Source organism: Choloepus didactylus, chromosome 9 (genome assembly GCF_015220235.1).
Source record: "Choloepus didactylus isolate mChoDid1 chromosome 9, mChoDid1.pri, whole genome shotgun sequence".
Classification (NCBI taxonomy): domain Eukaryota; kingdom Metazoa; phylum Chordata; class Mammalia; order Pilosa; family Megalonychidae; genus Choloepus; species Choloepus didactylus.
Window position 1 is genome coordinate 132,096,665 of NC_051315.1, and position 27,230 is coordinate 132,123,894.

The window sequence follows — 27,230 nt, forward strand, 5'->3', positions numbered from 1 at the left end:
ACCTCCCCCGGCGCATGCCGTGATCCGCGTCCCCTCGGTCGCCGAGCCCCCAGCTGGCTGCGCCCCAGTGGCTGCCCACGTGCCTAACAGCCCACGCCCTGCGCAAGACCTCAGCACGCAGGTCTGATTTCTAAGACGTCCTGATCAAATCAGTGCTCCCCGCTTTCTGACGCATTAAGTCAGAGAATGTTATCTTACTGGAAGAGCAAGTGCTTTGAGACAGGAACAGGTCCTAGTACAGAGCAGTATTCTCTAGGATTTAAAAACGCCTAGCCACAACAATCAGGAAGCTTTAAAGTCACGTGAATACGTACACTAGCTGCCTTTCAACCATGGCAGGAAGGGTATAAAAGGTTTTATTTGATGAAAGGGCGGGCAGAATGTTCTGGAGGCTTTAACAAGCAGCCTAGTTATCTCTTCGAGTGTGCTAAGCCCCTTGCTGACCGGCTCCCCAGGACGGGGAAGGCCCTTGGGTCTTTGACCTACTGCTGACCTAGGACAAACGGAGGCAGAGGCTCACCTCCGACCCCGGGTGACCTGGAGGTGCCCCCGTGCGGCGGGGCCGGGTCTAACAGCGCCAGGGGCAGTGGGTCCCGGGCCTCTCGGGAGCAGGGCTCCTGCAGACCTTCCTCCCGGCCAGCAGGTTCACTCGGGGTCTCCGCGATCTAGCAGGGCGCACCCCAGACCACTCCACCCCGATGCTAGGCCAGGCGTCGCCTCTCCTGGGTGGTGCTGGGCAGCGTGGTCAGCTGGTGGCTGGATGCAGGAGCAGGAGCTCCCGGTGCCCCGAGGTGCCGCCCTGCCTGCCCGGCCCACCCTGCAGCCTGGTGGGGGCAGCCCACGCCTCGCTCCTCCAGCCACCCCCCCGCCTTGGGCCATCTCTGCATCAGCCCCTGCTTGCTTCCTTGTTGCTGGTTCTTTGGGACCCAGCTCTCCTCCCCACGCCTGCCCTGTGGGGTGGGAGTCATGTCTGACGTGGCCCATACCCCCTTCAGACTCACCCCGTGAGTGGGTCACTTGAGTAGGGATAACGGGACCCCTCCTGTCACACCCGGGTCAGTCAGCAGGGGCGGCACCCCAAAAACTTGGAGGGCGCACCCTGGCTAGCGTGTGCCCTTCACCCCCGTCCTTCCCCGACTCAGCCAAGGCAGTGGCCCCTTCTTGACCTCTGAGTGCCTGCTCATCCTCCATCCCTCCCTCGCCTCCGGCTGCTCTGGCCGTGGCATCCCCACTTCCTTGCACGCCCACATCTTCCTTCTCTCAAGGAACACACCTAGCTCCGACCCACTGAGGGCGCTGAGCATCCCCAAGTCCTCTCCGCTCAGCTCAGGCAGGCACCTGTGGCAGCCCAGCCTGCCCCTGCCCCCGGCCCAGTGGCAGCCTGTGGGGCAGCCCTCGGGGGTCCCCTGCTCCTGCCCTCCCCTGCTGGCCGAGCACTGCTGCTCAAGGCTGGGTGGTGAAGGAGCACCCCCAGATACCACCCGGTCGGCTTCGCTCACAGCCTCAGGGTGAGGAATCGCACAGCAGGGACGGACCCAAGAGGGTCCCACTGGGGGAACTTCCGAGGTGTGTGCTGCGCTGCTCTTGCTCAGCTGTGTGTTCTGGGGTTTCTGGGTTCGCCTCAGGACTCAGGATGAAATGGGGCCTTTCCAGGAATGGGGGGCAGGCTCATTCCAGCTGCCCCCTTGCACACTGCCAGCTGTGGCTGGGCAGGGTGGCTGGGGCTTGGGGACACCCTCGGCAGCTACCGGCCCCCGCAGGCCACAGATCCCTCGGTGGTGGGAGGCAGGAAGTTCTGACTCCCCGACAGAAGGTGTACCCCTCAGCGGACGCGCTCGGGGGCCAGCCCCACCTCCTCGGGTGTCCCCAGGCCGCCAGCAGGCTGGAAGCTACCGGGAAAGCAGCTGCTCCTGAGACGGAGGGGACGTCATTGGAAGTATCTGCCAGGGCTGGCTGGGCCCCCACACCCGAGCCCCCTGGCCTGACAGGAGGGGGCTGCACCTTCCAGGGCCGATGCCTGAAACCTGCTCACCCAGACGCTGTGAGGGCTTCACCCCCATGCCCGGGGCACCGGGTGACCACGCTCCAGGGCTGAGTCCAGTCCCGATGGTGGATGTTTCTATTTAAGTGTTTCCACTAGAGAAGTTGTGGGTTCACAGAACAATCCTGCATAATATACAGGGTCCCTCATCCCACCCCACACCCACCTTGTGCGCTGGTGTGGAGCATTTGTTACAATTGTTGATGGCACTTTTATAACTGTACCTTTTTTTAACATTAGTTAACTTTGTTACAATTGATGAAAGTTCATTAAAGTAGTGCTAGTGACCATCGTCCACGGTTTACATTAGCTGCATTTTCCCCACAAGCCTCCCTACGGTTACACCTAGTATTGGTATCGTTCATTTGTTATAACCCACGACAGAACATTCCTATACTTGTACCATCGTCTACACGGTCTGTGTTCTATCCGTCTGTTCTCACCCCAGTGACTTCATGTACTGCAGCGTCCCCCCCACCCACACTGACTACGCTGCAGCACTGCCGACCTCACCTGCCGGAAGGTGCCCCCGTCGTCTTCCCACCAGACTACACGGTAATCTGGGCAAGTTCAGCATCGACTCCCCCTTCCCTAGGACATTGGATTTAAATTCGCTTCTTGCCTCACATTCCCCAGAGTGACCCCAGCAACCGAACCCCAGGAGTCCGTCACTTCGCCTCCCGTTTGCTCCTGCCCGAGTGTCCCCGTCCCCATCCCCTGGCCCACCAGTGTGTGAGCTGGCAGCGTGGCCGGCCTGTGCCCCCAGTGGATGCGGAGCCTCTGAGCAGCGTCCTCTGGCACCGCCACTGCCCCCCGCCGTGCCCGGCTCAGGAGGTGACACCAGCTCACGCACATGGTGGGGGGTGACAGCCCGGGAGGGAGAGTGGGGCTGCAGCTGGCAGGGCCTCCGTTTCCACGTCGGACACTGACCGGGCTGCCCGGGTGGCTGGCAGGGCTGGGGTCACCCGGTTGCAGGGGCTGGGGCCAATTTCCAAATGCTGGACGCTTTGCTTTTTCCATTCTGGGATATTTCCTGCAGTCTGAACACTTTTTAAATGGCTGCAGTAAGACTTTCTGCCCTTCCAGAAGTGCCTGGAGCTCCACTTTCCTTATCCTGAAAATGGGGCGCTGCTACCAGGAGGCTCAGCCCAGCAGGCCAGGGAGTGTGCAGCAAGGGTGGGGGGGGGGTCTGAGGGTTTCTGTGAACCACTAAGAAATGGGCAAGTCTCAAGCCAGGGTGACAAGTGTGGGGACAGCGACACCCCCTGAACTCCCAGTTACTCCAATCCTGGGGCAACAAGGACAATGACACCCTGCTGAACCCCACTTACTCCAATCCTGGAGCGATGAGGCAGTGACATCACACTGAACCCCTAGTTATTCCAACCTGGGGCGATGGGACCAGCGACACTCCACTGAACCCCCAGTTTCTCTGGACCCATTCAGAAGTACCCCCGCCTGGCCTGAGGGTGAGGGAGGGGCACGTCCTGGAGGACGGCACTGACGTGCGGGCCTGGGGTCCTCCAGGCGGGGCCCGTGTCCCCAGCGAGTGTGCCGGTGTCCAGCCACTCCTAGGCCCTGTGGACCCGGCGCCGTCCTCGCCGGTCCCTGCTCACTGGCTGGGTTGTCTCAGGACCTGAGACTGAGTCCACTGCGAGCAAGGAGAGGAGGCTGCACCTCAGGGTCATGGCCCCACCCTGCTCCGCAGTGGAGTCAGGATGAGGACCTGCTAACGGGGGGCCCTGGATGGATCTAACACCCAAGAAAGCACACGGCTCAAGATGGGAGCTGCAAGCCAGCTCTGCACTCCGGGCTGGACATACAGGCGTTGCCAGCTCCCCTCAGCCCCTATCCCGGCCCGACGGGTCCACCACATCTCTCTCTGCCCTGGTAGCAGCCCACGCCTGTGAGTGCAGGCAGAGACCCCAGCCCCAATACGCTGGACGGGATGGAACGCTCCGGGTCTCGCCTCCAGCTCTCCCACCCTGACTGCTGAGGCGGGATCCCAGGCTGCAGTGTCCCCCTCAGTGTCCTGGGCAACCATGGGGCAGGGGGCTGAGCCTGGCCATGAGCCAGGACCCTGGTAGGTCACCCGGGGGCTCGGGATGGCACAGGGGCTGCCGGGCAGGGGTCTGTGGGCCTGTGCACCTGTCACCCTGTCTGCTGACTTGGTGAACACACATCGACCTCACTCCCAAGGCTCACTGCTTACAAAGAAGGGATTAAGAAACAAAAAGCAACAGGAAAGCCCTGAAATTGTGATGTTCTTGGCAGTGCCACTGCCTGGAGGGGAAATGGAACGGTCTGTGTGGAGAACCTTCCAGGGCAGGGCTCTGGGCAGCCTTCTGAGGGAAGAGGGTTCTTGCCAATCCTTCCCCCACCTTCTTCTGGTCACAATCCAAGAGTTCTGCCAAACTTCTAACAGCCCTGCTATGCGGGGCGGGAGAATGCTACACTCAGAACTGAAAACAAGGATGGAACAGAGTCTGCCCAACGGGACAGGGCGGCCAGTGGACTTCTGGACCCACTGACAAGGGACGGCCCACGGCTGTCCCGGACCTGTCGGCACAAGATGGCCCGTGGCTGTCCCAGGACCAATGGCGTGGGGTGGCCCGTGGCTGTCCCAGACTTGCCAGCATGAGGTGACCCACGGCGGCCCATGGCTGTCCCATACCCACTGACGTGGGGTGGCCTGTGGTGCTCCCGGGGTCACGTACCTCGTTCCCCAGCAGGGCAGAGACACACGCCTCGGAGGCATCGCAGATGGCCGTCAGGTCATGGCCTCCTTCGAGGGCCAGAACAATCCGGCCGCCAGCCAAGCCCATCAGCTGCTTTGTCAGGTGCCCAAAGCCTGCAGGGGAGACGGGAAAGGCCAGTGGGACAAAGGCGGCAAGAGCCGGGCTTGTGGGGTCACCGCGCTGCGAGATTTGTCACGTCACAGGAGAGCCACGCGGGCGAGGGCCGTCCACACACAACAGAAGCCAGGTTTCAGTGGAATAAACTCATCCAACAACTTCCGTTTTGGATTCCCTTCTTGATCTGTGTAAGATGAAGAACTATGGTTTTGATGCTTTGAATTTCAAATACAACAAATAATCTCATTTGGAGGTTAGGGTTGGGGATCCAGGCAGAAGCACCTCAGTCCTCACACCAAAATCCCAGAGGGGGCAGCGGGGGGCCGCCCATGGCCACGAGCCTCCTGCCCTTCAGCTTCCCAGAGAGACCATGGCCAGCACACCCCCCAGGGCCCTGGTCATCTGACGCACCCTGCGTGTGCACACGAACACAAGCACGCACACACATGTTCTGTGCAGACACACGCACACATATGCAAGCACACATGCACACAAGCATGCAAGCACCCATGCTCTGCACAAGTGCACAACACTGCACACACATACATACGCACACACAGACAAGTGCTCTGCATGTACAAGCACACATGCTGCACACATGTACACACAAACGCACACGTTCTGCACACACATATACACAAGCACATACATGTGCTCTGCACATGCAAGCACGTGCACACACACCAACTACTTCCCACGGGAGGACAGGGACGTGCCGCTCTTGCCTCTCCCCGAGTTCCGTGAGTGCCAGGCTGGTTTTGATCGGTAGCCATGGTCTCCCCACGGCACCCCACCACCCACCCATGGCAGGAACAGCTTGCGGGATGGTGGGAATCACCACCCATTGTGCAGAACAGCCTGAGGCTTTCTAGTGCACGGCCGGCCCTGATGGCAGGCCCAGCACTGCCGCTGCTGCTTGGCAGCGTGGACGCTGGGAGGCCGTGCCACCACCAAGCCTGTTCTCATCTGTGACGGGAACAGTGCCACCTGGCTCCAGGCTGCCCGAGGCCTCCATGAAGCCCAGGGCGAGGCACCGGTGGATACCCTCGCCCGGGCCGCCTGGAGGGCTGCACATCCAGGCGCTCTTTCTCCATGTTAGAAGCACGGCCGTGACCCCCTGCAAGCCCCGGGAGCACACTCGGAGGAAACCTCGCTCCTGCCGCCTCTCACTCCAGGTTTAAGGACTCGGCCTTCCCCGTCAACGCGGCGACAGAGAGAAAAGTGAGCAGTGCAATGTGAGCCCCTGCTCTCGGAGCGGGAACCAGCCCTGCTCCTGGGGGCCCAGCCTCGCCTGGGGACAGAGTCTGGGTCCTCACAGGCTGTGGGCCCTGGGCTGCGTCCCGAGGCCAGCGCTGCTGTGCTCGCAGGGGACACAGAGGAGTTTCCTTCTCCCGTTGTTTAGGGGAGACTAGAGCTGAGGCGTGTGCTGAGCACGTGTGACGGTGAAAACGGGCAGCACCAGGGCATGCTGTGGCGAGAGCAGCCCCTGGCCCCGGCCCCCCTGACTTACATTTGGCGGAGAGGGTGTAGCCTCCGAGGGGTGTGGGGTGGCCCTCCACAGCGTCGAAGCCTGACGACACCAGCACGACGTCCGGTGCGAACTCGTGGGCGACCGGCATGACCACAACCCTGCAGGGCGGGAGGGGCAGACGGGGGTGGGTGTCAGGGCAGGGCAGGGCCACGCAGCCCCCCAGGACAGCGACAGTGCCTGCCACGCCTCCCTCTTGGGGCTCGCGGGCTGAGCGCGGACACAGCGGGCTGGACGCTGAGCGGCCTGCGTTCAATGAGGAGGAATTAACCCAGACTGGGCACGGCTGACTTCACACATATCTGAAAAGCCCAGTCGACAGGCCCGTCTGTGAGCTCGGTGACGGCTGCACCCACGGATCTCCTGTGCCTGCTGGTGCCTGCTGATCTGGGCACAAGTGTGCCACTCGCCCGGCACCAGCGAACTCACCGGGGGTGGTCCTCATGGCCCCCCCAACCCACAGCTGCCCGAGAAGCTGCCAGGGACACGTCCACCGGCCAGGGCTGCTGACGGGTGCGGGGACAGAGCACATGGGGCCAGTGTCCACACGGGCGGGAGCACACACCCGGGTTGGTTAAAAAGGAATGCTGGAAACACGAATTAGAAAGGAGAGTTTATGTCTAAGAGGGGAGACGTGAGACCCAGAACACAAATGCTCACAAAGAACGAGTGAAATCTAAGCTGCTTTGAGGTTCAACTCCAGCTCCTCGGGGAGCAGCGGGCCTGGTCGGGGGCTCTCCTAGCATTTAGGGTAAACCAATGATCGAATTTAAGGGGAATTGACTGGGGTAAGGAACAGATTAAAACAGACACCAGGTGAGCAGCCCCGGGGTCCCTTCAGGTTAGGGAAACACAGAAACACTCTCAGCACAGAGGAAGCCCCGTGGCTTAGAGCTGAATCGTCACATCAGCGTGTCCCGTAAGCGACAGACTTTCCGGTTAACAATGGATTCTATTCTGAACACCGGGGGTTAAGCAGTCTCATTTGTAGTTTCGGCTTGCTTTAGTGGGTCATGAACTAATAATAACCGTCCCTGGCTCCCAGAGCCTCCTCCAGCCCCCGTGGCAGAGGAGGAAGCACCAGGCCGTCCACCTCCCACTCTGGCCACCGACTCCCCGAGTGGCCTGAAGGGACACGGGCAGTGGTGCTGTACATTTTATTTCTCGCCTGTGAAGCCTGGACCACGTGGTCCCTGCCAGGCGCCCAGCCTGACCGCTCCCGGGGCAGTCCAGGCCTCATGGCTGCCCCGCCTGTTAGGAATGTCCCTGCTGCACACACGGCCTGCTCTGTCCCGCCTCCCGCCATCCACATCTCGAGGTCTCCACACACCCCACGTGGGCGGAAAGGGCCCTGCACCCAGAAAGCTGTGGCTGGGGCCAGCAGGGCAGGCCGCGACAGCCACCACAGCCCCTCACTCAGCTTGTGTTCTAATACGAAGTTCACCTCTCAAGTCAGCAAAATAAGCCCATAAAAATATCAGATGTGGCCGGACAAAACAAAAATGCTCCAAATTAAATGCCCCTTTTCCAGGTTGCACTCCTACTGAAATGCTCTCAGGTGGCGAAGCTGATAAAAGCCCCCGAGGGCTGCACACACGCCGCAGACTCCCTGCCTGCTCTCGGTGGACTCGGTGGTGAAGAGACCTGCGGGGAGGCCAGGAGCCCGAAATGCCCATCCCAACTCCAGGGCAACAGGAATGTCTGGATTCTCAAAGACCCACAGAACGAGCTCTTCTAAAAAAAAAAAAAAAATAGATGTGCAGTGTGGTGAGATGCCTTGGCGCTAGTCCCACCAAAAAATGCAGAGCTGCTCACGTCCTGGCACTGTGCCGGCTGGGACGCACAACCGGGAAGCCACGGAAGACCCAGGTTGGCTTCTTTTTCTGATGCTGTGCCCAACTCTCAGTTTATTCTGGAATTGCCTCGTGTAACAGGGCGAAGAAAGCGACTCTAAGGGATGGGCTGTGCCACGGGGGCCAACAGTTAGGGCCTCAGGGACATCACATGTGACTCTGGACCAGGGTTTGGCAGGTTCTTTCTGTGAAGGGCCAGAGGAGAAATGTTTTCAGCGCTGCCAGCGCCAACCCACGCTGGCCGAGGTGGGGCAACAGCAGCCACCGGCAGCATGGAGGCAAAGAAGCACGGCCGTGTTCCATCAAACCTTTGCAAAATCAGGCACGTAGGCTGTGGTCTGCCGACCCTGCTCTAGATTTCCTGGTGATCTCGAAGGCATCACCAGCCCCAGTCTCCGTGCTTCTTTGTGCCCACTGAGACTGCAGCAAAATTACATCGGATTTTGACAAAAACTACAAACCCGTCATCCTTGGCAAAGCCTCTGTGCGTGAGCCTACCCTGGGTGTGCTCCAGAGCTGGAAGCTGAGGCTTCTTTATGTAGTCAGGGGGGAGGAGAGAGCGTCGGAAACTGTTTGTTTTTGTTTATGAGGCCAGGGCTTGGCCCGGCTGGTGGCGGCCAGCAGATGCGGTGTCTTCCCACAGGTTCGAGCTTCACGGTCCCTCCTCTCCGAGAGCCCGAAAGGCAGCCATCCTCGGCGGCCCGGGTGGCAGGGGGTCCCACTGCCTGCCCCCCGCCCGCTGGAGGGTTCCAGCTGGTGCCGTCATCCCAGGGAGGCTGACGCGTAACTATTTTAATGAAGCTCTTGTCACATAAGCCTCTTAGGGCAGAAAAACACAGTTCTGGCCATGCGTTTGGCATGGGTTTTAAAGCCAGGACATTTTTTCAATGAAAACCACAGTCGTTTTATGTAGGCTCCATCTCATTCATAAAGAACTTGAGCAGCCGTTTCAAAGCCAGTGCATATGGTGGATTTTATTTCTCTGCTTTGATGCATTGCTGAGCTATTTAATTTCTAAACCCCTCAAAAGGAAAAAAAATGTCAATCATTTCCCTGTCCGGCCAGTGGAAGCTGACGGAGAGCACGGCCCAGGCCTGGGGGCAAGAGGCAGCGGAGCCGGGGGCAGCTGGGACAGGCCGGCGGAGGGACAGGTGCCCGTGCTTCCGCTGTCCTGGGTGCGGGGCATCTGGGATGTAACCGCACGCGTTTGCTGGGGCCAGGAGGCCCGGAGCCGGCTCGGAGGGCCGTGTGCGTGCGGAGCGTCTCGCCGGTACTGACCAGCGTTTATGACCTGGAATGTCACCTCCCCTCTCTGCGACTCGGTCTCGTCACCTCTACAAAGCGGTGGCGAGAGGACACGAGTCCCACTGTGCAGAAGGCAGGCCGTGGTGACAGTTGGAGCCACATGGAAGATGCCACAGAAAATGGGACCCTGACTTACATTTTATTTCTAGAATTAAATTTTTTAAATAATCAAGTCTGTCTCCAAAAATAAGAAAATCTAAATATTACTGTAGGCCTTTTCTCAAATCATCACTTTGAGACGAGAATTCCTATGAGGTCACCTTTGACCCTTCACAAGGCAACCTGAGGGCAGAGAGGGGAGGGCCTGGGGTCTCCCGACACACACCAAGCAACCGTCTGCTTGAAGGTGGGAGCAGCGGGTGATGGGATGGGCAGCTCTCCGAGGGGAGACTGGGGAGGGCTCCTTAGGGGTGCAGTCTTGGAGAAGGGTTGGGGGAGATGCCACGGGGTACCGCAAGCAGAACTGGGCCGACAGGGGGCTGCAGCCCGGCCGGACAGCTGTGGGGAGAGGACGGGCTGTGTGCTGCATTCCACAGCGGTCCTGCCTGAAGCCGAGTCATGCAGCACCTGCCCCTCTGGGACCTCCTGGGTCCTGCCCCAGACACCTCCATCGGCTGTGCAGCCCTGTCCACAGCCCTTGGCGAACCCACAGCTGCCACCTGGAAGAGGTGCCCATGTTCCCATGCAGGTTTCCACGAGAAAAAAGCTGGGCCAGGGCTTCTAGGACACGTCAAAGCCGGAATAACAGGTGAGGGAAATGTGGGTTCAATATCCTGACTTTGAGAGTGTGTGTGCCCAGGTGCTCCACCCCACGACATCAGGCCCTATCATTGGCATTTGCAGCCACAGAATCCGGGTTTTTTTTTTTTAAACCACCTTATAACACCAGATTACAGGAAAAGGATCAAACACGTAATGTCTAAAACCCACAACTGAATCTAAATGCAATAATTTATTCAACAGCTGGTTCTACCATCTGGAAAGAAATGACCTTTCAGTTCGGCCCCATACAAAACCAGCAAGCCACGGGCAGCAGGAGCCTCGGTGCAGGCCCAGCTGGCACGGCTAATGAGCCCAAGGCACTGTCGTCCAGTGGGGCTGTGGTCACCCGAGACACCTGGGGACGTGGGGGCAACGCCACAGCACAGGCAGGACCTGCCGTGCCTGTGTCCCTAGCTGCCTTTGTGGCCCCCAAGCGCCCCGGGGCCACAGTCTACAGAAACCGCCCCAAAACGTCTCATTAACTAGGCGCCTCCGCTCTAACAGAGCACGCGTGATCTGCTTCGTGCTCACGTGGGCACCCTCACGTGGCCTTCCTCCTTTCTCACCGCTAATGTTCCATGAGGTCCTGCAGTTAAATGCCAGTAGCCATGAGGCTCCTGGGAGCAGGGACCCCCACGAGGGCTTCCAACAGCAGATGGTGCTGAACCCACAGACATGGTTTTACAGGAGGTTGGTGCCAGGGGTACCTGACAACACAATTTGAACAATTACAGTGTTTTGATAACCACTCCTTCTGTTATGTGCCAAGTTGGTTCACACTTTGAGGGCAAGGAAGAGGCTCGTGCACTTCCTCTGTGATCTGGAATCACCCGGGTGCTGGCACAGAGAGCCCGACCCCTAAGTACCCACGCACTGTGGTCAGCTGGGCTGTGGTGCTTTGGGGGGGCCCCGTCTGGCATCCTCTTGAGAGCCACCAAACCCCATCTGTTTCCGCCAGGCTGCCGGGCAGGTTGTTGGAGCCCGAGTACGTGAACTCTGTGGCCACGGGGTCAGCACAGAGATCCCAAGTGCCTGGGCCTGGCTGCCCCAGCAGTGACACCGGCGGCAGGTCCTGCCCAGTCCCCACCCCAGGCACTGGCACCCAGGAAGGTGCTCTGCCAGCTGCCAAGTCGGAACCATTTGCCCCTCTTCTCTGTAATCCTCAGCGCCCTTCTCCTCCTCCTGCCCTCCCTCCTGGCCCAGCCCCAGCACCTGTCTGACCCCGGCCATGATGAGCCATCAGGGCCCTCCTGGGAATCTCTCCCGGCAGAGCCTGCGGGGACACCTGCTCCCGGACTGCCGCCCCTCCTGGGTCTCAAGTGCTGCCCGTCACCAAACGCTGGCACCGGCTCTGTCAGCTTCTCCAGGCCCGTGGAGACACCCACCCCCCTCCAGTCTCCCTCCTCCCCCTACCACAGGGCCACCTTGTCTTCTCTCCATCATGATGCTCTGACCTTGTGAGTGCCCTTGGGCAAGGTATAGGCTGGAGGCTGGGGGACCCTTGGATCCCACCCCCTGCCGTCAGCCCGCCCTTCAGGGGCTCCTCTGTTCCTCCCCTGCATCCCCCCATCCACCCACTGGGAATCAAATGCGCCTGTGGGGGCACCCCACAGGCCTGCAGCTGGTCTGGGGAGAGGGCCTCTCCTGGGCCTGCCCAGTGGCTCCCCCCAGACACAGCAACTCCAAAGAGGCCCCTCCTGGCCACCCCCAGGTCCCTGCCCACCACCGCAAGGGAATTTGCTTCTGAAGATGTCTTCGCCATCTGCGGTGTCTTCCGGGCTCACCCACCACCCTTAATCTGCCTTCCTCCCACCCCGACACTTGTCTGCAGGTGCCTGTGTGGCCACCAGCCTGTCCCCTCTCCCTCCCTCGCCCCGTCCCAGGCTCCTGGGTGCCACCTCACACCCCACCCACTCCCGACCCAGGCCCTCTGCCTCAGCCTCCTGATGCATCCTCACAGGCCAATGGCCTCCCACGGCCAGGTCAGACGGACACCCTCCAGCTTTCACTCAAAGTCTTTGAGAGCCACAGGGCCCCGAGAGCCAGGCTTGACCATCATCTGCCCCAACGTGGAACTTGCTCCCCGGGGTCTTTGTCTTGGGGCACAGTGATACCCCAACCGTCTCCCAAGCCACAGCCAGAGGCCTCGCCAGACGCCTCCCCATTCCTGCCCGCTCTCACTGGTAATCGAGTCTTGCAATGGCCCCTCTCCCCCACCCCGGGGACCCCCGCCCCACCTGCCCTGGAGCACGCCTGCAGCCCGGCTGTCCCTGGACAGACCATCCCCAGTGCAAACCAGCCCTGGGGTTCACACCTGCCAAGCTCCTCTGACAGGCTCGAGGGCAGGTCCTCCAAGGCTGCCGTCTCTCCCATCTGCTCTGCTGTCTGGTAGCACGGATGCCGGCAGCCGATCGTGCAGGCTCAGGGCCCCTTTGCACCTGGACACCTCCTTCTCTTGAGCCTTGGCTCCCAGAAGCTTCCTCGGCCCCCCTGGTGGGCAGGGGCCCCGGAGAGCCCCAGCAGTACTGGGGGCTGCTTCATCACCAAACCCACTCCGTCCTAACTGCCTGGTGGGGGCTGTCACCCCAGCCGACCGTGGCTGTCCTCTGGGACAAGTGCTGGCTGTTACCTCTTTTATATCCTCAAATACCAGCCGAGAGTAGGTACAATTAACATGCGCTAAAGATGAAATTTCTAGGAAATTTTTAGCTTATACATTTTTGCTGCTAAAATCCTAACAAAATATTCTTAGATAAATTTTTGCCTTTCACATATTTGGATACTCTTAAGAGATGGAATCACCTTTAGAAAAGCAGATCCAGTACTTCCAAATTTGGGTCGAATGCCACTGTAACGCATCCTTAAATATAATAACCTATGGAAGCAAGAAAAGTTAAGGGTGCCAGAGCTCAGGGGTTGGGGGAAAGGAAGCTAGTCTGCCCAATTTAAATGCAAATGTCGATCATCTGGAGATTAAAGTTACCACTTTAGTACAGCCAGTTTCATGGACATCTCTTAAACTTTATAACATCATACTTAAATCTAAATTAGAATTTAAAAGAAAAAAAAGCAACCTCAATTTCATTTTCACCCCTGCTCACAGGTAGACAGTCCCAGTCACGAAACAGCAGGTAAATGAGAGGTTAAGGAAGTGCAGCAACCCCCTCCCGCCCCCAGCCTCCTGCAGACTTCAAAGCCCAGGCCTGGCACAGCCAGGATGGTTTGAATTAAGGGCCCTCTTCTGGCCACGTCCCCAGGCCCGAGGAGAAAGTGCCTGATGCTTCTGGAGTTCATTAGGGGCGACTTTCTTCCCCTTACTTCATCTTCGGCCTGGTCCCCCGAGAATGCACGTGGCAGGCCAAGGGTCTGTGCAACAAGGGGCCGCCCTCAGGGCCCCAAAAGGGGAAGAGATGCACGTGGAGTGGGGGGGGGGATCCGTGACCCTGCTCCCCCAGCACTGCCCAGGGAACCATAAACTATAAACTTCAAAGTGCTATTTCATGTTAAAATCAATAAAGACAACCCTGAAACAATTTTCCTTTTGAAAGCAGCTATTCAAGCTTTAAAAAGACCATTTGATAAGGTATCATCATGTACACACTTGGCAGGAGATTAAAACAAAATTTCAAGAGCAACTTGGAAAGGAAGGTTCGGCTTAAAGGCTGGCCCAGCAGGCACTGCGGGGCTGGAAGGAAGGCACTGCCTGGGGGCAGGTGTCCTGCCACTCCAACCTGCCCTGCCCTGCCCCTGGCCATGGTTCTGCCCCTGGTCCTGCCCCCACTCCGCCCTTGGCCGTGGTCCTGCCCATGAGGCTCAGGAACGAAGTGCTGGGCACTTTCACCCCAGGACCCAAGAACCTAAGCACAACGAAGAAGTGCCCACTAATGGTGAGGATTAATCCAAGTACAGACTGACGAGTGCCGACGGAATTAGAGAGAGCTGTCTCCTTACTACGTCACACCACCTTGGAGAACAGTTTCCATCTCCCCGTGTCCAGCCACTCGGGGCCCTGGGCTGCCCCAGTGCTGACTTGGAGGAAGTCACCGGCCAGCGCTGCCCACTCAGGTCTGGCACGTCACTGTCAGAGAAGTCGCACGTGGGCACTGGTGTGAAGAGGCCGCCGGGGAAGACGCTGCTGAGCACGGGGGCACCAGCACCTGGCTGGGATGCGCCCCTGAGACCCACCACGTGGCCGCTTAACCGTGAGCCTCAGCACGTTTTTAGACCTCTGTGTCTACTTGGGGAAGCCCTTCTCCCTTACGTTAGGCTTGGCAGTTGTCACAATTACACTGTATCTGACCCAAAGTAAGGAGACATGTCAAATCAAACTAATGAGGCGGGGGTGGGGGGGGGGATTCAGGTGAAAAGCAGCGCAAGCCTACTGAGATGACAAATTTCCAATTGCGTGGACCAGTTTCACTGTCTGAGCAACTGACATTCCACCTTGACTTGATCAGATGGCCCCTCGTGTTTCGTGGCGCGCCGAGTGGCTAGAATTGGGACTTACCTTTCCTGAGTAATGACCACTCCCAGGGGAGGGTCCAGGGCCCTGTTTCCCACCCTGCTGCAGGCCGACTTCCAGGACCCCAGAGAAGTTAAGTGGCAGAGTCTGCATCAAATTCGGGAGATGTTCTTCATGCAATCTTAGCCATGCGTGTGCACACCCCCCTGCCAACAGACACACGCACGGCTCACCAGCATGTGCACAGACACACATGTGCACAAGGCATGTGTGTGCAGACACACACACATTCCTATGTACACACAGACAAGTACAAACTCACACAGAAAAACTTATGCACATACAGGCACATCTACACACATCCTCCCAAAGACATGCACACAGACCTGCATGGATGTGCTTCCTACTTAGATAAAGCAGGACCCCAGGGCCGTGGGGTCAGAGAGAAAGGCAGAGACTTAAAGAGCCCTGGACACTCGGCCCTGAGCACGCAGAGCCAACCCTGGGCACCTCCGTGCTGTGGGGCCGCTCACTGAGAGCCACTGAGCCCCTCCAGGCAATGGCTGCTGCCCCTTTACAGCCACCGCCACCACGGAACCTGCCAAACACCCATTTTGGGTTACAGGAATGAAATCATTCTGACCTAGTTCTGGCTAGAAAGAACCACTTGATGACAAAAGTCAATACCGAGTTTAAAGAAGTAACCCTGTGGCTTTACTTAACGGAGCTAGAGTAATGCAGAGGAAGTGCTGTGAATGGGTGCCAGCTGCCACGTGGTTTTTACATATTTAAGGTGAAATATTTATTGCTGTTTCACATCATCTCACAAAAGGTTTGTGGAAGAAAACAATGAAATTATAAAATCTTCTCTGTTTTTGCATTCATCTCTCTTTGAATAGCACAGACTGACACCTTCCACAAGCCCCGCCTCTCCAGCACCTTCCCCTGCCAGGACCTGACTGGATACTGAGCATAGGAGAAGGAGCATCATAAGACCCAAAACAAGGCTGATGGTCCACACAGCTCCAATTTGGCTCTGAAGGGTTAACTGGGAGACGGCAGCCCAGCTCTCTGCAGAGGGCACTTTGTGCAGTGCCCCCTTGCAGGATGCGGGTGTGCCAGGCTCGGTGTGAGATGCTGCCTCGCAAGCTCATAAAGGAAAACGAAGTAAGGAGTAAAAGTAAGCCAGAGAAGGGCTGGGGACCCGGAGAGTGGCCACCTCCCTGCTGGTGCAGTGAAGGAGGAGCTGTGAACGCCACAGGGTCTTACCTGAAAGCCGTGAGGTACTCCACATCCCCCATGGGGGGGTCGAGGCCACCGGTGAACGCCATGTTGACGTTGAAGCCCACACCTGGCCCCGTGCCGACCTGTGGCCGGAAGAGAAAGGTGGGTCACGGTCCCTGGCCAAGACCTCTGGGTCAGAACACCCGAGCAGGGCAGCCAGGCCGGGCTGTCTCCGCAGCCCCAGCAGCTTGTGGGGAGGATGTGTGGGCCACTGGTTTCTGCAGTGTGACCTCCTGGGGCACGAGGCTACACAGCCGAATTCTGTGGCTTCAACAGTGGAATAGTGTTTGCAGACGCTGCAGGCTCCAGGCAACTCCAAACCTGCGGGGGCCTTGGGGACGCTGCCCTTCTTCCTCTCCCAGTAAAGATCTGTCATAAACTAACATCAGGCAGCCAGAGTTGGGTCCCTTTTCCGCAGAGCACATCTGTAAATGATCCTCCTGTTTCCAACTTCCTTTGAAGAAACAAGCCCAGGGGCAGAGAACATTCCCTTGGAGGGAAGTGCCCAATGTTGCTCTTATTCGGAGTGAGAGCCCCCTCTGCTGGGGAGAGTGGGTGTCAGGGAGGGCCCGGTGGCCAGGACCCAGCACCACCTCTGCAGCCCCGTGCGCGGGGGGCCATCTACGAGGACGCCGGGCCGGTGCAGCTTTAACTGCCAGCTGCAGCCCCACGTGCCCCCCATGAAGGGAAGTGGGCATTCCATGGGGACTTTTCATAACCATCCCAGTGTGCCTAGATGAAATCCAGAAATGACCACCGGTCTTTCACTTGCACTTTCAGACAAAAATAAAGCGTGTGCTCATGCAGGATGGAATCCAGTCCCCACGTGTGAATGAAGTGACCACCTGGGCTTTGGTGGGCACGGAGACCTTGCTTCTAACTGGTGAGGGGTCTCCCAGGGCAGCCCGGAGCGTGCTGCTCAAAGCCTGCCCCCAACCCCAAAGGCTGCATGCCGGTGGGGAGGTGTGCGTGGGGGCACAGCCCCGGGAGGGACCCCAGGCGCCCTCTTACCTCGTCAGGGGCCCCGCTGCCTGGGAAGAAGTTCCCGTCATCGTAGCGGTGCAGCGAGATGTAGAGGACGTTTGGGTCGCTGTAGAAGGCCTGCTGGGTCCCGTTTCCGTGGTGCACGTCCTTGAGGAACAGACAGCAGGCCTCATCCCAGGGCAGGGCACGGCGGCCGTACCGCAGATGAGCCACCCGGGTGAGCCCCTGACAGGATGGCAGCACCCACAGATGGGCCCACCAGCTCTGCAGCATGGGGCCAAGGGACTGAGGGAACGGGTCAGGGGCCCATGTCCCCAGCACACGGCAGGCTCACGTCCTGGCAGTGAGGAGGGGGCTGGCTTTTCAGGCTGGCTGGAGGCCACCACTCTCCAGATGAAGACTTTGATCAATGTCCTGCACCTGCCGGACCCCTGTGGCAAGCGAACCACTTCCTTGCCCCACTGTGGGACGGAGGCTCCTGAGCAGGCTGGTTCACTTACTGGCACATGTCAGGTGCCAACTCTGGGTCAGACGTCGGGAAGCTGGCGGAGACAGCCCACTTCACAGGCCAGGGGACCCCAGGCCCCCAAACTAAAATGACAGATGCTTTTCTTATGCGTGAAGCCCCAAGTGTTAAAGCACTATGGGTGACAAAGGGGGCATCTTGGGGCTTCTGCCAGCCTGGGCCTTCCTCTCCCCGGGTCCCAGCCACGCACTGGTCTCCAGCAGGAAGGCTGGGGAGGGGTCAGCCCAGCTTTACACAACAAGCACGTCCAGGATAAGCTCCCTGCCAGCCCATGAGTTCAAAGAGCAGGGCAACTTTCTCATACTTATGAAAGTTACCTGTGCTCATTTAGAAAATGGGGAAGTACAGCAATGTCTAAGCAGTGAGGAAAAAGGGCACGTGGCCACGTGACAGCACAGCAAGGCTGCGACGTCGGCAGAGACCGCGACTTCCCCCAGGCCTCAGGCGCGCCCGAGCGCTGGGCGTGGAGGTGCTCTCCGATCTCCAGCTCCATAAACCGGGCTGCAGTTAACCGCACCGCGTTTCTCTCTCCACAGCTTTCCTCATCATTTGTTTAGAGAGTGCCAACGGAGTGTTTTCCAGAACAGCAACGCCAGGGCCTGCCTCCGTCAGCCATGTACGAGTCCCTCAACCCATAACCCCAGCACTGGGCTTTGCACAGCAATGGATACTGGGCCATTTCTTTCTCTCCTACGCCTGAGAAGTTCATTTGCAATACAAACCATAACCCCAACTGATGTGCCTGACGCTTTCCCCTCAGAGGAGGAAAAATAATAAATACCTAAGAAAGTACCTAAAATATATAAATAGCTTAAAGAAGGTACCGACCTCCAGTCTAAGGATCAGTGTGCACATTTTTGGAATTCAGATACCATAGAGCCCTTTTCTTAAAAAAAGTATACCCTTTTGGGCAGGGGAGTTCTGTGAAGTGGCCCCTGTTTAAGGAAAATGAAGACACAGATGAAACCACCTCCACTCAAGCATACACTGAGTGACCCACTGCGGTGGGGGAAGGGGGTTTCACCAGAAGTGTCTGTGAAGTCTCGGCTCGGAGCTCGGAGGCCCCTTTCCCACCCCCCAGATCAGAAGCCCCAGGCTCCTGCCCTCCAGCCTCCACAGGCCTCGCCCCCATCGCCCTGCAGTGTGCCCTTGTGTCAGGCCTGTTTCCCGACACCTTTAGGAGCCATGCTGCGGTGGCAGGAAGGCAGAGCTAGGGGTTTGGGGCTTTGGTTTTCTGCATCTTTCAGAGAGTTTCCAGAAAGTTAAGACTCCAAAATCCAAATGTCACTGGAGGCAAAAAAAAAAAAAAAAAAAAAAATACCCTTGGCCTCTCCACACGCAACTGTCCACCTGGGGGAAAGTAAGCCAGCCTGTGTCCTCCGTACCTCCCCGGGGGAAACGGGCTTCACGTACCCAGTCCACGATGAGGACTTTGCTGACGTTCAGCCTCTGCTGGAGCAGCCTGGCAGCGATGGCCACAGAGTTAAAGTAACAAAAGCCCCTGCAGATAGGAATTAGGAGAAATGGGGATTTACCAGTTTTTACATGGCTTGCAATAGGATCAACTAGAAGACATAAGGTCCTAAGAGAATTCTGGTGAAACCATGGTTCCTCGTCAAGCAGTTTGGAAATTTTATTGATACACACACACACACACACACACACGTTACATCATACACACACACACACACACACACACACACACACCACACATGCGCACACACGCACCATCACCCCCTTGGAGATTTCCGATGCTCCTATTTTAATTACTTTTATTGCTCATCTTTCTGTATATGAAGATAAGATGTATAAAGATTCAGATAATCACTCTGGTAATAAAACTGTCATTCTTAGAGTCTTATTCAAAAGAGAGATAAAACAAGCTAAGAAAGTGATTTTAGTAAAAATGAAGACATTCTAAATCTACATTTCCTTTTGCCTGACTTCCCACGAGAATCTCGGACCCTGGCTGCTTTGGTGTTAGAATCCAGGACAGCGATCTGAAGGCCTAGACACCTGGGATGTTCAAACCCCCGCTTGCCACCAGCCCTGCCCCTCTGACCTCAGCCCTACAACCGCGACAACTTCTCAGAAACACATGGAGGGACGGAGCGAAGCCAACAGAGAACATTCCCCTGTATTCCACTTGGCATCCATTTAGTTTATTTAGAAGATGCAACAACTTAGACTCCGATTAGAACTGTAACTTTGGCGAGCAAAGCAGATGAAACCCCAGGCTGGAGGAGGGCAGTGGGCCTGCGTCTGGGGCAGCCCTGCGGGTGAGGCTGTGAGGAACCCCCGGTGCACTGCTGGGGCTCTCCTCCGCCTACGTGAGGGTTCCCTTTCAAAGGGCCGAGCTTGCCTCCTGACCTAAAACAGCAGAGGGCTCCTGCTTGCCTAAGCTAAGCCCCAGCTCCTGCGGGAGGCCCTGTCCAGGGGTTTGGCCCATGGTTCTGGCATGTTCCGGCCGCTGTGCCACACCACATGCCCTGGTTTCTCCTGGCGTTCCAGCATGTCTGCTTCCCCCCAGGCAGCAGGACCTCATATGGCCGTGGCCAGAGGGTCTCCACAGCAGTGATGGACCTGAGACGTCTGCATTCTGTCCGCCCCCCACCCCACCCTGAACCATGGTGCCTAGAGCCAGCGGCATCTGGGAGCCCTGAAACAGCATCCCGGGAGCTGGCCCAGTGGGGCCGACTCAGTGGCCCTGCTGCCCGGCCCCAACCATCACCAGTCAGCCAGGCCAGCCACGAAGAGGCCCAAGGGAGTGGACTGGGCTGCTCGGGAACACCGATGCGCTGTGTTAGCTTATTCCCGGTGCAGTTTAACCCTCTCCCGACTTTTTATCACAAACTTGTCTTCCGTAGGCTCCCTTCCCTCCCACCCTGTGCACTTGATTTGCCTTTCTCACAACAATCTCTCAAGTGAGCTGACTTTGGCCTCCGCACGTACACCATCCATGTAGCCGCAGGGCTGCGACTTCTGCCTGCTTCTCACTGGCAGTGAGGCCAAGGGGGAACGGATGCTGCACACAAGGCACAGGGCACGTCAACAGAGGGCTCGGCGAGTGGCAAAGCAGGGGCACCCCACTTCCGTTCAGGGGCCAGCCCAGCCCTTTAGGGGAACAGTCAGGACGACTGCAAGGGCGTGTACTTACATGGGGGTGCTCTCCTCGGCGTGATGTCCAGGGGGGCGCACCACCGCAAAGCCATTCTAGAAGGTGGGGGACACAAGGGACCACAGATGTTTTAAATCATTGGGTAAAATGATTAAAAACGGACTTTTTAGCAGACTCAAAACATGCAGGGGTGTGGGTTTGGTGCTGCACCCTAGCCACATGGTGAGACACAGACAGCGAGGGCGGCGGCTGGCCTTTCAAGGGTGCACGGGAGCCCCTCCCCACAGGGCCTTCAGTTACCAGGCCCGGGGAAGCCGAGGAGCCGGGCTGGGGGCAATGCTGCGTCTGACCAGACTCCTGCTGGCAGGCCTGGAGCTGCTCAGCTCGGGCACCCGGGGACGCGTGCTGGCCCCGGCCTCCGCTGCCCCTGACCCGTCCCCACCAGGGACGTTCTCCTCCCGTCTGTACCCGTGGCTCCGACACGGGGGGCTGTGAGGACTCCAAGGCTGGAAGCCGCCTGGTGGGGGCCCTGGGTGCGGACAAGGTGGCAGGGGCTCCCTTGTGGCGCTGGCTGTTGGCCCGACATGGCTCCCTGCGTGGCCTCAGCATGAAAGTCTCGTCATTGCAGTTCAGGGCCCAGGGGAGCACCACTGTCACTCAGGAGAAACATCCCAGAGCCCGGAAAAGAGCTGCACCCCTCCCCGCACCTTCCCATAAAGCCCTCGGCGTCACTGAGGCTTAAAAACCCACCTCCAAAGTGCTGTGTCGCTGTTGTAATAACAACGAGGTAAAGGTCTATAACCGAGAGCCCCAAAGGGGCTCCCTGCAGGCAAGAGCGGCCACGGAAAGGGGTGAGCCGGCGGGCACAGATGCCAGGCTCTGGAAGGCATGGGGCGGGGGCGTGAGCAGGTCCCAGGCTCTGCCCTCCCGCAAATCCAGCACTGCCAACACCCATCCTGCTCCTGCTGCCGTGCTGCTCAGGGCAGCTGCGGACCCCTGAGGGGGGGATCAACTTCAAACCATCCTAAGATCCTATTCACCTTCTCACCACGTTGACCTTTGCACCAATGGTGCAAACACAGTAGCGGGTGAAGCTGCTGTGGCTGCAGCCGGGTCAAGGCAGTGGCCCCCAGGGGCACGCGTTGTCCTGGGTCTTTCACCATCACACGTTTGGGGGGAACCCGGTTTCACTTAAGAATGTCCTTGGTGAAGCAGCCACACCCTCATCCCAGTAAATCTGGACACCGATGTCTTTTTAATATCCAGAGGAATAAACGGGAAGGATGCACAATATGGCTGTGCTGCCGACCTGGCAGGGCCATCTTCGGGTGAGACGGTGCGGCTCCGAGCTGCCGCGGAACCAGTGCCTTCTCCAGGGAACACCACCGTCACTTGAAAGGACAACAAACTATGTGTAACTGGGAGACATGTCTCAAAAAGGCAGTGCGCACTTGTCACAGGAAAACAACAGCAGCAGCTGTAGCCAGTGACAAAACTTGAGGTTTCAAGAGAAAATCAGGAGTTTGGAAAACCTGCGTCTGCCACTGTGAGCATGACAGCGTGCCCTGGTTCTCACAGACTGTTCTGAGGCGGGTGCCGAGGCTGCCGAGCGTGACGTTCTGGTACCGTGTCAGCACGTGAAGGATCCGCACAGCTCAACTGGCCTGTATCTCCAGACGACCAGCACGTGAGGCTATGAAAAAGGGCCACCCCTGGTGTGGGATGGACGACTGCGTTTTGAGGTAACAAAGGAGGAGAAGTTCTGTGATGTGGTTTTGGATCCCACATTACCACCAGTCTTCAGTAAAGACCACCTCTGGAGTCTTGTGGGGTACAAAGCAGACACCTGCAGTTCTCTGAACAGGCTGTTGGCACACAGCCGTGCCCTGCCCACTCCCTAACTGCAGGAAGCTGTGTTTCCCTCAGGCCCTTCAACCAAAAGCCACGGCAAAAGCCGGGAGGGGCTCCAGCTGATGCCTAATAGCCAGACGGTATAATTTTTAAAGAAATTAGTACATATTTAAAAACTTCCTTGTCAATACCAATGACATGGCTCCTATAAACCAAAACACTGCGGGTTCCTCAACAATTTCTCCGAGTGCAAAGACCAACATCACTGAACGCCGCGCACTGCATACACGTTCACCGATGTGGGGAGTGTTTTCACATTATCGGCAAGGCTGTGCGGGCAGTGTGGGGGTCTCCCTGCTTGTCTGGAGGAAAACAGCAGTGGCCGTGCCCCCACCCTGGGACCCCCGGCAGGGCTCCCCCACTGACCTTCAGCTCCCCCGTGGCCACCTTGAAGACGAGCTCCACCACACAGCCCACGGCCAGGCGGGTGGCCCCCGACGAGTGCACCTCGTTCCAGATGGTGTCGCTGTCCACCTGTGGAGACAACACCCTGGTCGGTCACGGTGCTGGCAGGGCCTGGGTGGCCTCACAGCCCCAGCGTGGGGACCCCAAGACCACAGCCCGTCTGATCCTTCCCAATTGAGGCCAGCCCTGGCTCCACTGGGCCGTTTTTGAAAAAAGTGTACGCCGAAAACATATTACACAGAAAAAGGAAAGGGCACGTGCCAGAAATAACACGCGCTGTTCCTCTTTCCTGAGGTGTCATTTCTGAAACTCCTCAACTGCTCCAACAGACCCACAGCTGAGGACGAAGACGCCAAAGGGCCACCACATTTCTTTGCTTTTCTTTTTTCACTGTAGCAGCAGGTGAGAGTCTCACTAACCATTAGCAAACGGAATCCTAACAGGGATTAGAACTGTAACGATGACTTCATTTTGTGCAGAATTTAATTTACCTCTCCAAATATCTGACAGGAGTAGCTAAGCAGGAGCGGGAGCCCAGGGAGGGAAGGGACGGGAGCCCTCCAGGGAACGCAGCTGGGCCGTGTGCCAAGACTCCATCAGGTACGGCGCGCGTGTCTGCTACCGCTCCAGACAGCAGTGTCTCACGCAAGTGGGTCAAGCAGTTCGTTTGCATGTTGAATTGTTTATTTATTTATTTCTGCCAAATAGATTTTAAAAAAAGCACTGGCTGAAGTGGAGGAGAAAGCCAAAAGCATCGGTGGCCAATTCGAGATTAGGAGTCTCCTGGTAGGAGCCTGGGACCGGGGGCTGAGGGCAAAGGTCAAGCACTAGGCCCAGCCCAGGTACAGTCCCCAAAGCACCCCACCCCTCGTCTGCAAGGTGCCAGGTGGCAGCGCGGGCCCGTGGGCACACGCACTGGGGGCTCCTGTCTCCTTCTCGCCATGGCAGGCTCACTGAACTGTGACACAGTGGGCACCAGTTGACTTCCTACACTGATCTCCTCTGAGCCCTCGAAGCTTTGGGACTCACTGTGCTGGGGCCCAGGCCCAGGGACGAGGCGGGTGTGGCCATCGGGGAGCTGGAACTCACCCCCACACCTGCCCCGTCCCTGCCCCCAGCGCGTCCGAGTGTGCGTGGCCTCTGCACACACGAGAGCAAATGGCCACTTGATGAAGACACTTATCCTTACAGAGGGGCAGACTTTCCTTAAAGGCCATCTTGAAGCTTCATTCTCAAAGCGAGATGATTTAAAGTAAATCTGCGAGGGGCTCAAACCATTTCCTGAAGAGGATTCCACACAGTTATTCTTTTCAATGACCAGGACGCTATTTTCTTTAAATAGTTTCCAAATGTCAGGAAAACTCTCGCCCCTTCCCTACTCTCTGTGGCATTAATATTTGACTTTTTAAGATCGGCTTCTATTCTAAATAGTACTGCATTGTTATTCGCTAAAGTAGCCACATAGATAGAAGCACCCTGGTCCAGGAAGGAGATAATTTATCTGACAACATGTACAGTTACTCCAGCCAGAAGCAGCAATTCATAAACTCGAGGGCCCCTGAGTGAGCGCCAGGCAGGAGCTGGCTTGGCCCTGGGGTTTCCGGGAAGGTGCCCCCCGCCCCTGACCCCCCCCCCCCGCCACCCCAGGACTTCCAAGGGCTGCTGGGGTTCCTGGGGTTCCCCGTGGGGTGGGCCTGCAGGCTGCACCATGAGGGCCAGAAGGATGGCTTGGGCAAAACCACGCAGAGAATGTTTCTCTTCAAAATGCCATTACTGGGGTTTGAGAACTGAGTGGCTAGAGCAGGGGGGACCACGTAGCAGTGCCCAGGGCCTTTGCAGGGTTTGCTCCTCTGCTGGGAGGACGTGGGCTCACTGGGGCCCCTGGGCTCCGGCCTGCAGGGTGGTGCCTGCTTGGGGCACTGGTGTCCGGGGCCTGGCTGTGTCCCTCCTCATGGGACCCCAGGGTTCACTGGTTCCTACTGCCTGTGGCTCCGAGAGGGATGCACTGCCAGACCTCGCAGCGTAGGCTCCCAGGCTACGTCCCCTGCTGCTGGCCAACAATGCCCACGGGGTTCACTGTGGATGGGCCGGACAAGTGGGGGCTTCCAGGAGAAGCAGAGGCTCTGGGCCAGAGAGCCGGCTCAGCATGCTGTGCTGTGGATGGGCAGCCCTGTACGGAGTAGGGTGGCAGTGCAACCAGGGAGTGAGCGTGGAGCCCAGCAAAAGAGCAGGAGTGGGGAGACACGGGGCGAACCCCGGGACACAGGGGAAGCAGCTGCCTTGGGACAGGAGAGAGGCCCACGGAGAGCCGGCCGACTCCTCACTATTTGAAACTTGTGGTGATTAGGAGATAAGGGAGGAAGTTTCTTTGTTTGAAAAGAAGGTAAAAACTATTTAAAACTTGCTATTTAGCATAGCTAAGGAAAAAAGAGTTCTAAATGTTAAAAGTACGAACTATGCAACTTAGCTGCCGACTCAGTGACTTCCAGGAAAGGTGGAGGGTCTCTCCCACCACCTGCTTTGTTGTCCTCCCGACATCCACATGTCCACACACACCTGCCCCGGTGGGGACACTTGCTCCGCCCCAGGGGTGGGTGTCGCAGTACTGGCCGAGGGCCGTCTCAGCTCAGCTCTGCCATCCTATCACAAGTCACCGCGGAAGGCGACTGAAGGAAAGCCCGTGACACGCTCATCCCGACAGGCTCCCCTCTACCGGATTTGGATCGGTGAGAGGCGTTGTGGGCGGCCGGGTGCGTTTCCCGGCCCTGATCTGAAGGTGGGGTGCTGGCAGGCCTGCTGCCCCTCAGAGCCGGGTTCCTCGGTGACGGGGGACTGCCGAGGCTCACCCCCCCCAGGCCCCACACCCCATGAACCCACGAGCTTTCAGTCGTAAGTTAGAGATTCTGCCTGGAACACAGGCTGGCTGCAGGACAGCGCAAATCCAGACCTTCTCGAGTCTGGCCAAAAACTTGCCACGAATAAAGAGACTGCAGCCTATTTACAGAACAACACAGACTAACCCTAGGAGGGCTCGGTGGTGGAATGGATAAAGGCCGCTTAGTCTCTCTCTGATGGGATGATTTTAAAGACTCAGGAAGAAAACGATTTTGTGCCATTTCTCTAACAGAACGCAGACCTGCAGCCTTGCCCTGCGGCCTGTAACTGCTCCCAGCCAGCACCCGCAGGCCGGACACGATGGCATGCACCCGCCTCCCCCCTGCCCGGGCCCCCGCCCGCGACCTCCATGCCATGCCAGACGGCGGGGGAAGCACTACTGCCGGCAGGTGAGCTCAGGCCCACCCGCCTCTCCTTCGGCCGCCTTCTTTCTGTTCCTGCCCCTCCCCTGGTTCCATCCGCGACGACGTGGGCCAGGAAAGGCCCTTCTGCAGGGCAACGAGGGGGGCAGGGGCCCGGGCCTGGGGGGCTCCTCTGTGGGGTGGGTGGGGGCCTCGCCAGACCACAGGGACACCCTGTCAGAGACCTCAGTTCTGCTAAGCCGTTCAGCTGACCAGGTTTGCTCACAGGAAAGCAGCCAGCACAGTCCAGCTGGTAACGGTAACCCCTGCCCGTGGTCCCCAAACGTCACGCTCCCTGTACTGAGCGCATCACCTACAGCTTCGAGCTGGAGAGTGGATGCAGAGTGAGCACACGTCATACAGAAAGACAGATGTACGGCCTGCGAGACAAACACGGACATGGCTCCATACAGTTGCAGGGAGATCCTGGTCTGCAAACGAGGCCCGCTTCCTGCGGCGCTGTTGCCGACCCCCGAGGCCCAGGCTGTGCCTGAGGCAACTTCCCCAAAGGAAGGTGCCCAGTTCCCACAATCAAAACGGGTTTGGCTCTCACACGACCTTTGAAGCAACACGTGTGACGCTGCAGGGCAGCCCCCGCCATGGACAACACCTGGCAGCAGTTCTCCATTCTCCAAGCAAGGCAGCGATTTTTGTGGGACTCGAGAACAAACTACATTATCTACACATTGAAGAGGTACTTACCCCAACACCTCCACAGGGGAGCCTGACAAACACCGACGTGAGAGAACCTGCGGGCAGAGAGAGAGCGGTCAGAGGGGTCCAGGCCAGGCTGCCAGCCCCCACCTGCCGGTGGGAGGCTCTGCATGTGCTGCAGGGTCAGAGTCACTCGGCAGCTCTCACCAGAGCACAGATGTGTGTGCAATGTATGGAGCGTGTCAG

At 58.1% G+C, this 27,230-nt stretch overlaps 1 protein-coding gene across 7 annotated transcripts in view; it reads right to left on the reverse strand.

The window, feature by feature from the left end:
* HDAC4 (histone deacetylase 4) overlaps positions 1-27,230 on the reverse strand; it is a 367,147-nt gene that overhangs the window by 12,132 nt on the left and 327,785 nt on the right. For all 7 annotated transcript variants that reach the window (XM_037849277.1, XM_037849273.1, XM_037849274.1 and 4 more), the window contains exons 17-24: positions 27,033-27,079; positions 22,996-23,103; positions 20,758-20,813; positions 19,014-19,101; positions 17,102-17,221; positions 16,076-16,173; positions 6,407-6,525; positions 4,759-4,892 (exon numbers count right to left, since the gene is read on the reverse strand). In XM_037849277.1, coding sequence (XP_037705205.1) covers positions 4,759-4,892; positions 6,407-6,525; positions 16,076-16,173; positions 17,102-17,221; positions 19,014-19,101; positions 20,758-20,813; positions 22,996-23,103; positions 27,033-27,079 — 770 coding nt within the window. The remainder of the gene's footprint in view (positions 1-4,758; positions 4,893-6,406; positions 6,526-16,075; positions 16,174-17,101; positions 17,222-19,013; positions 19,102-20,757; positions 20,814-22,995; positions 23,104-27,032; positions 27,080-27,230) is intronic.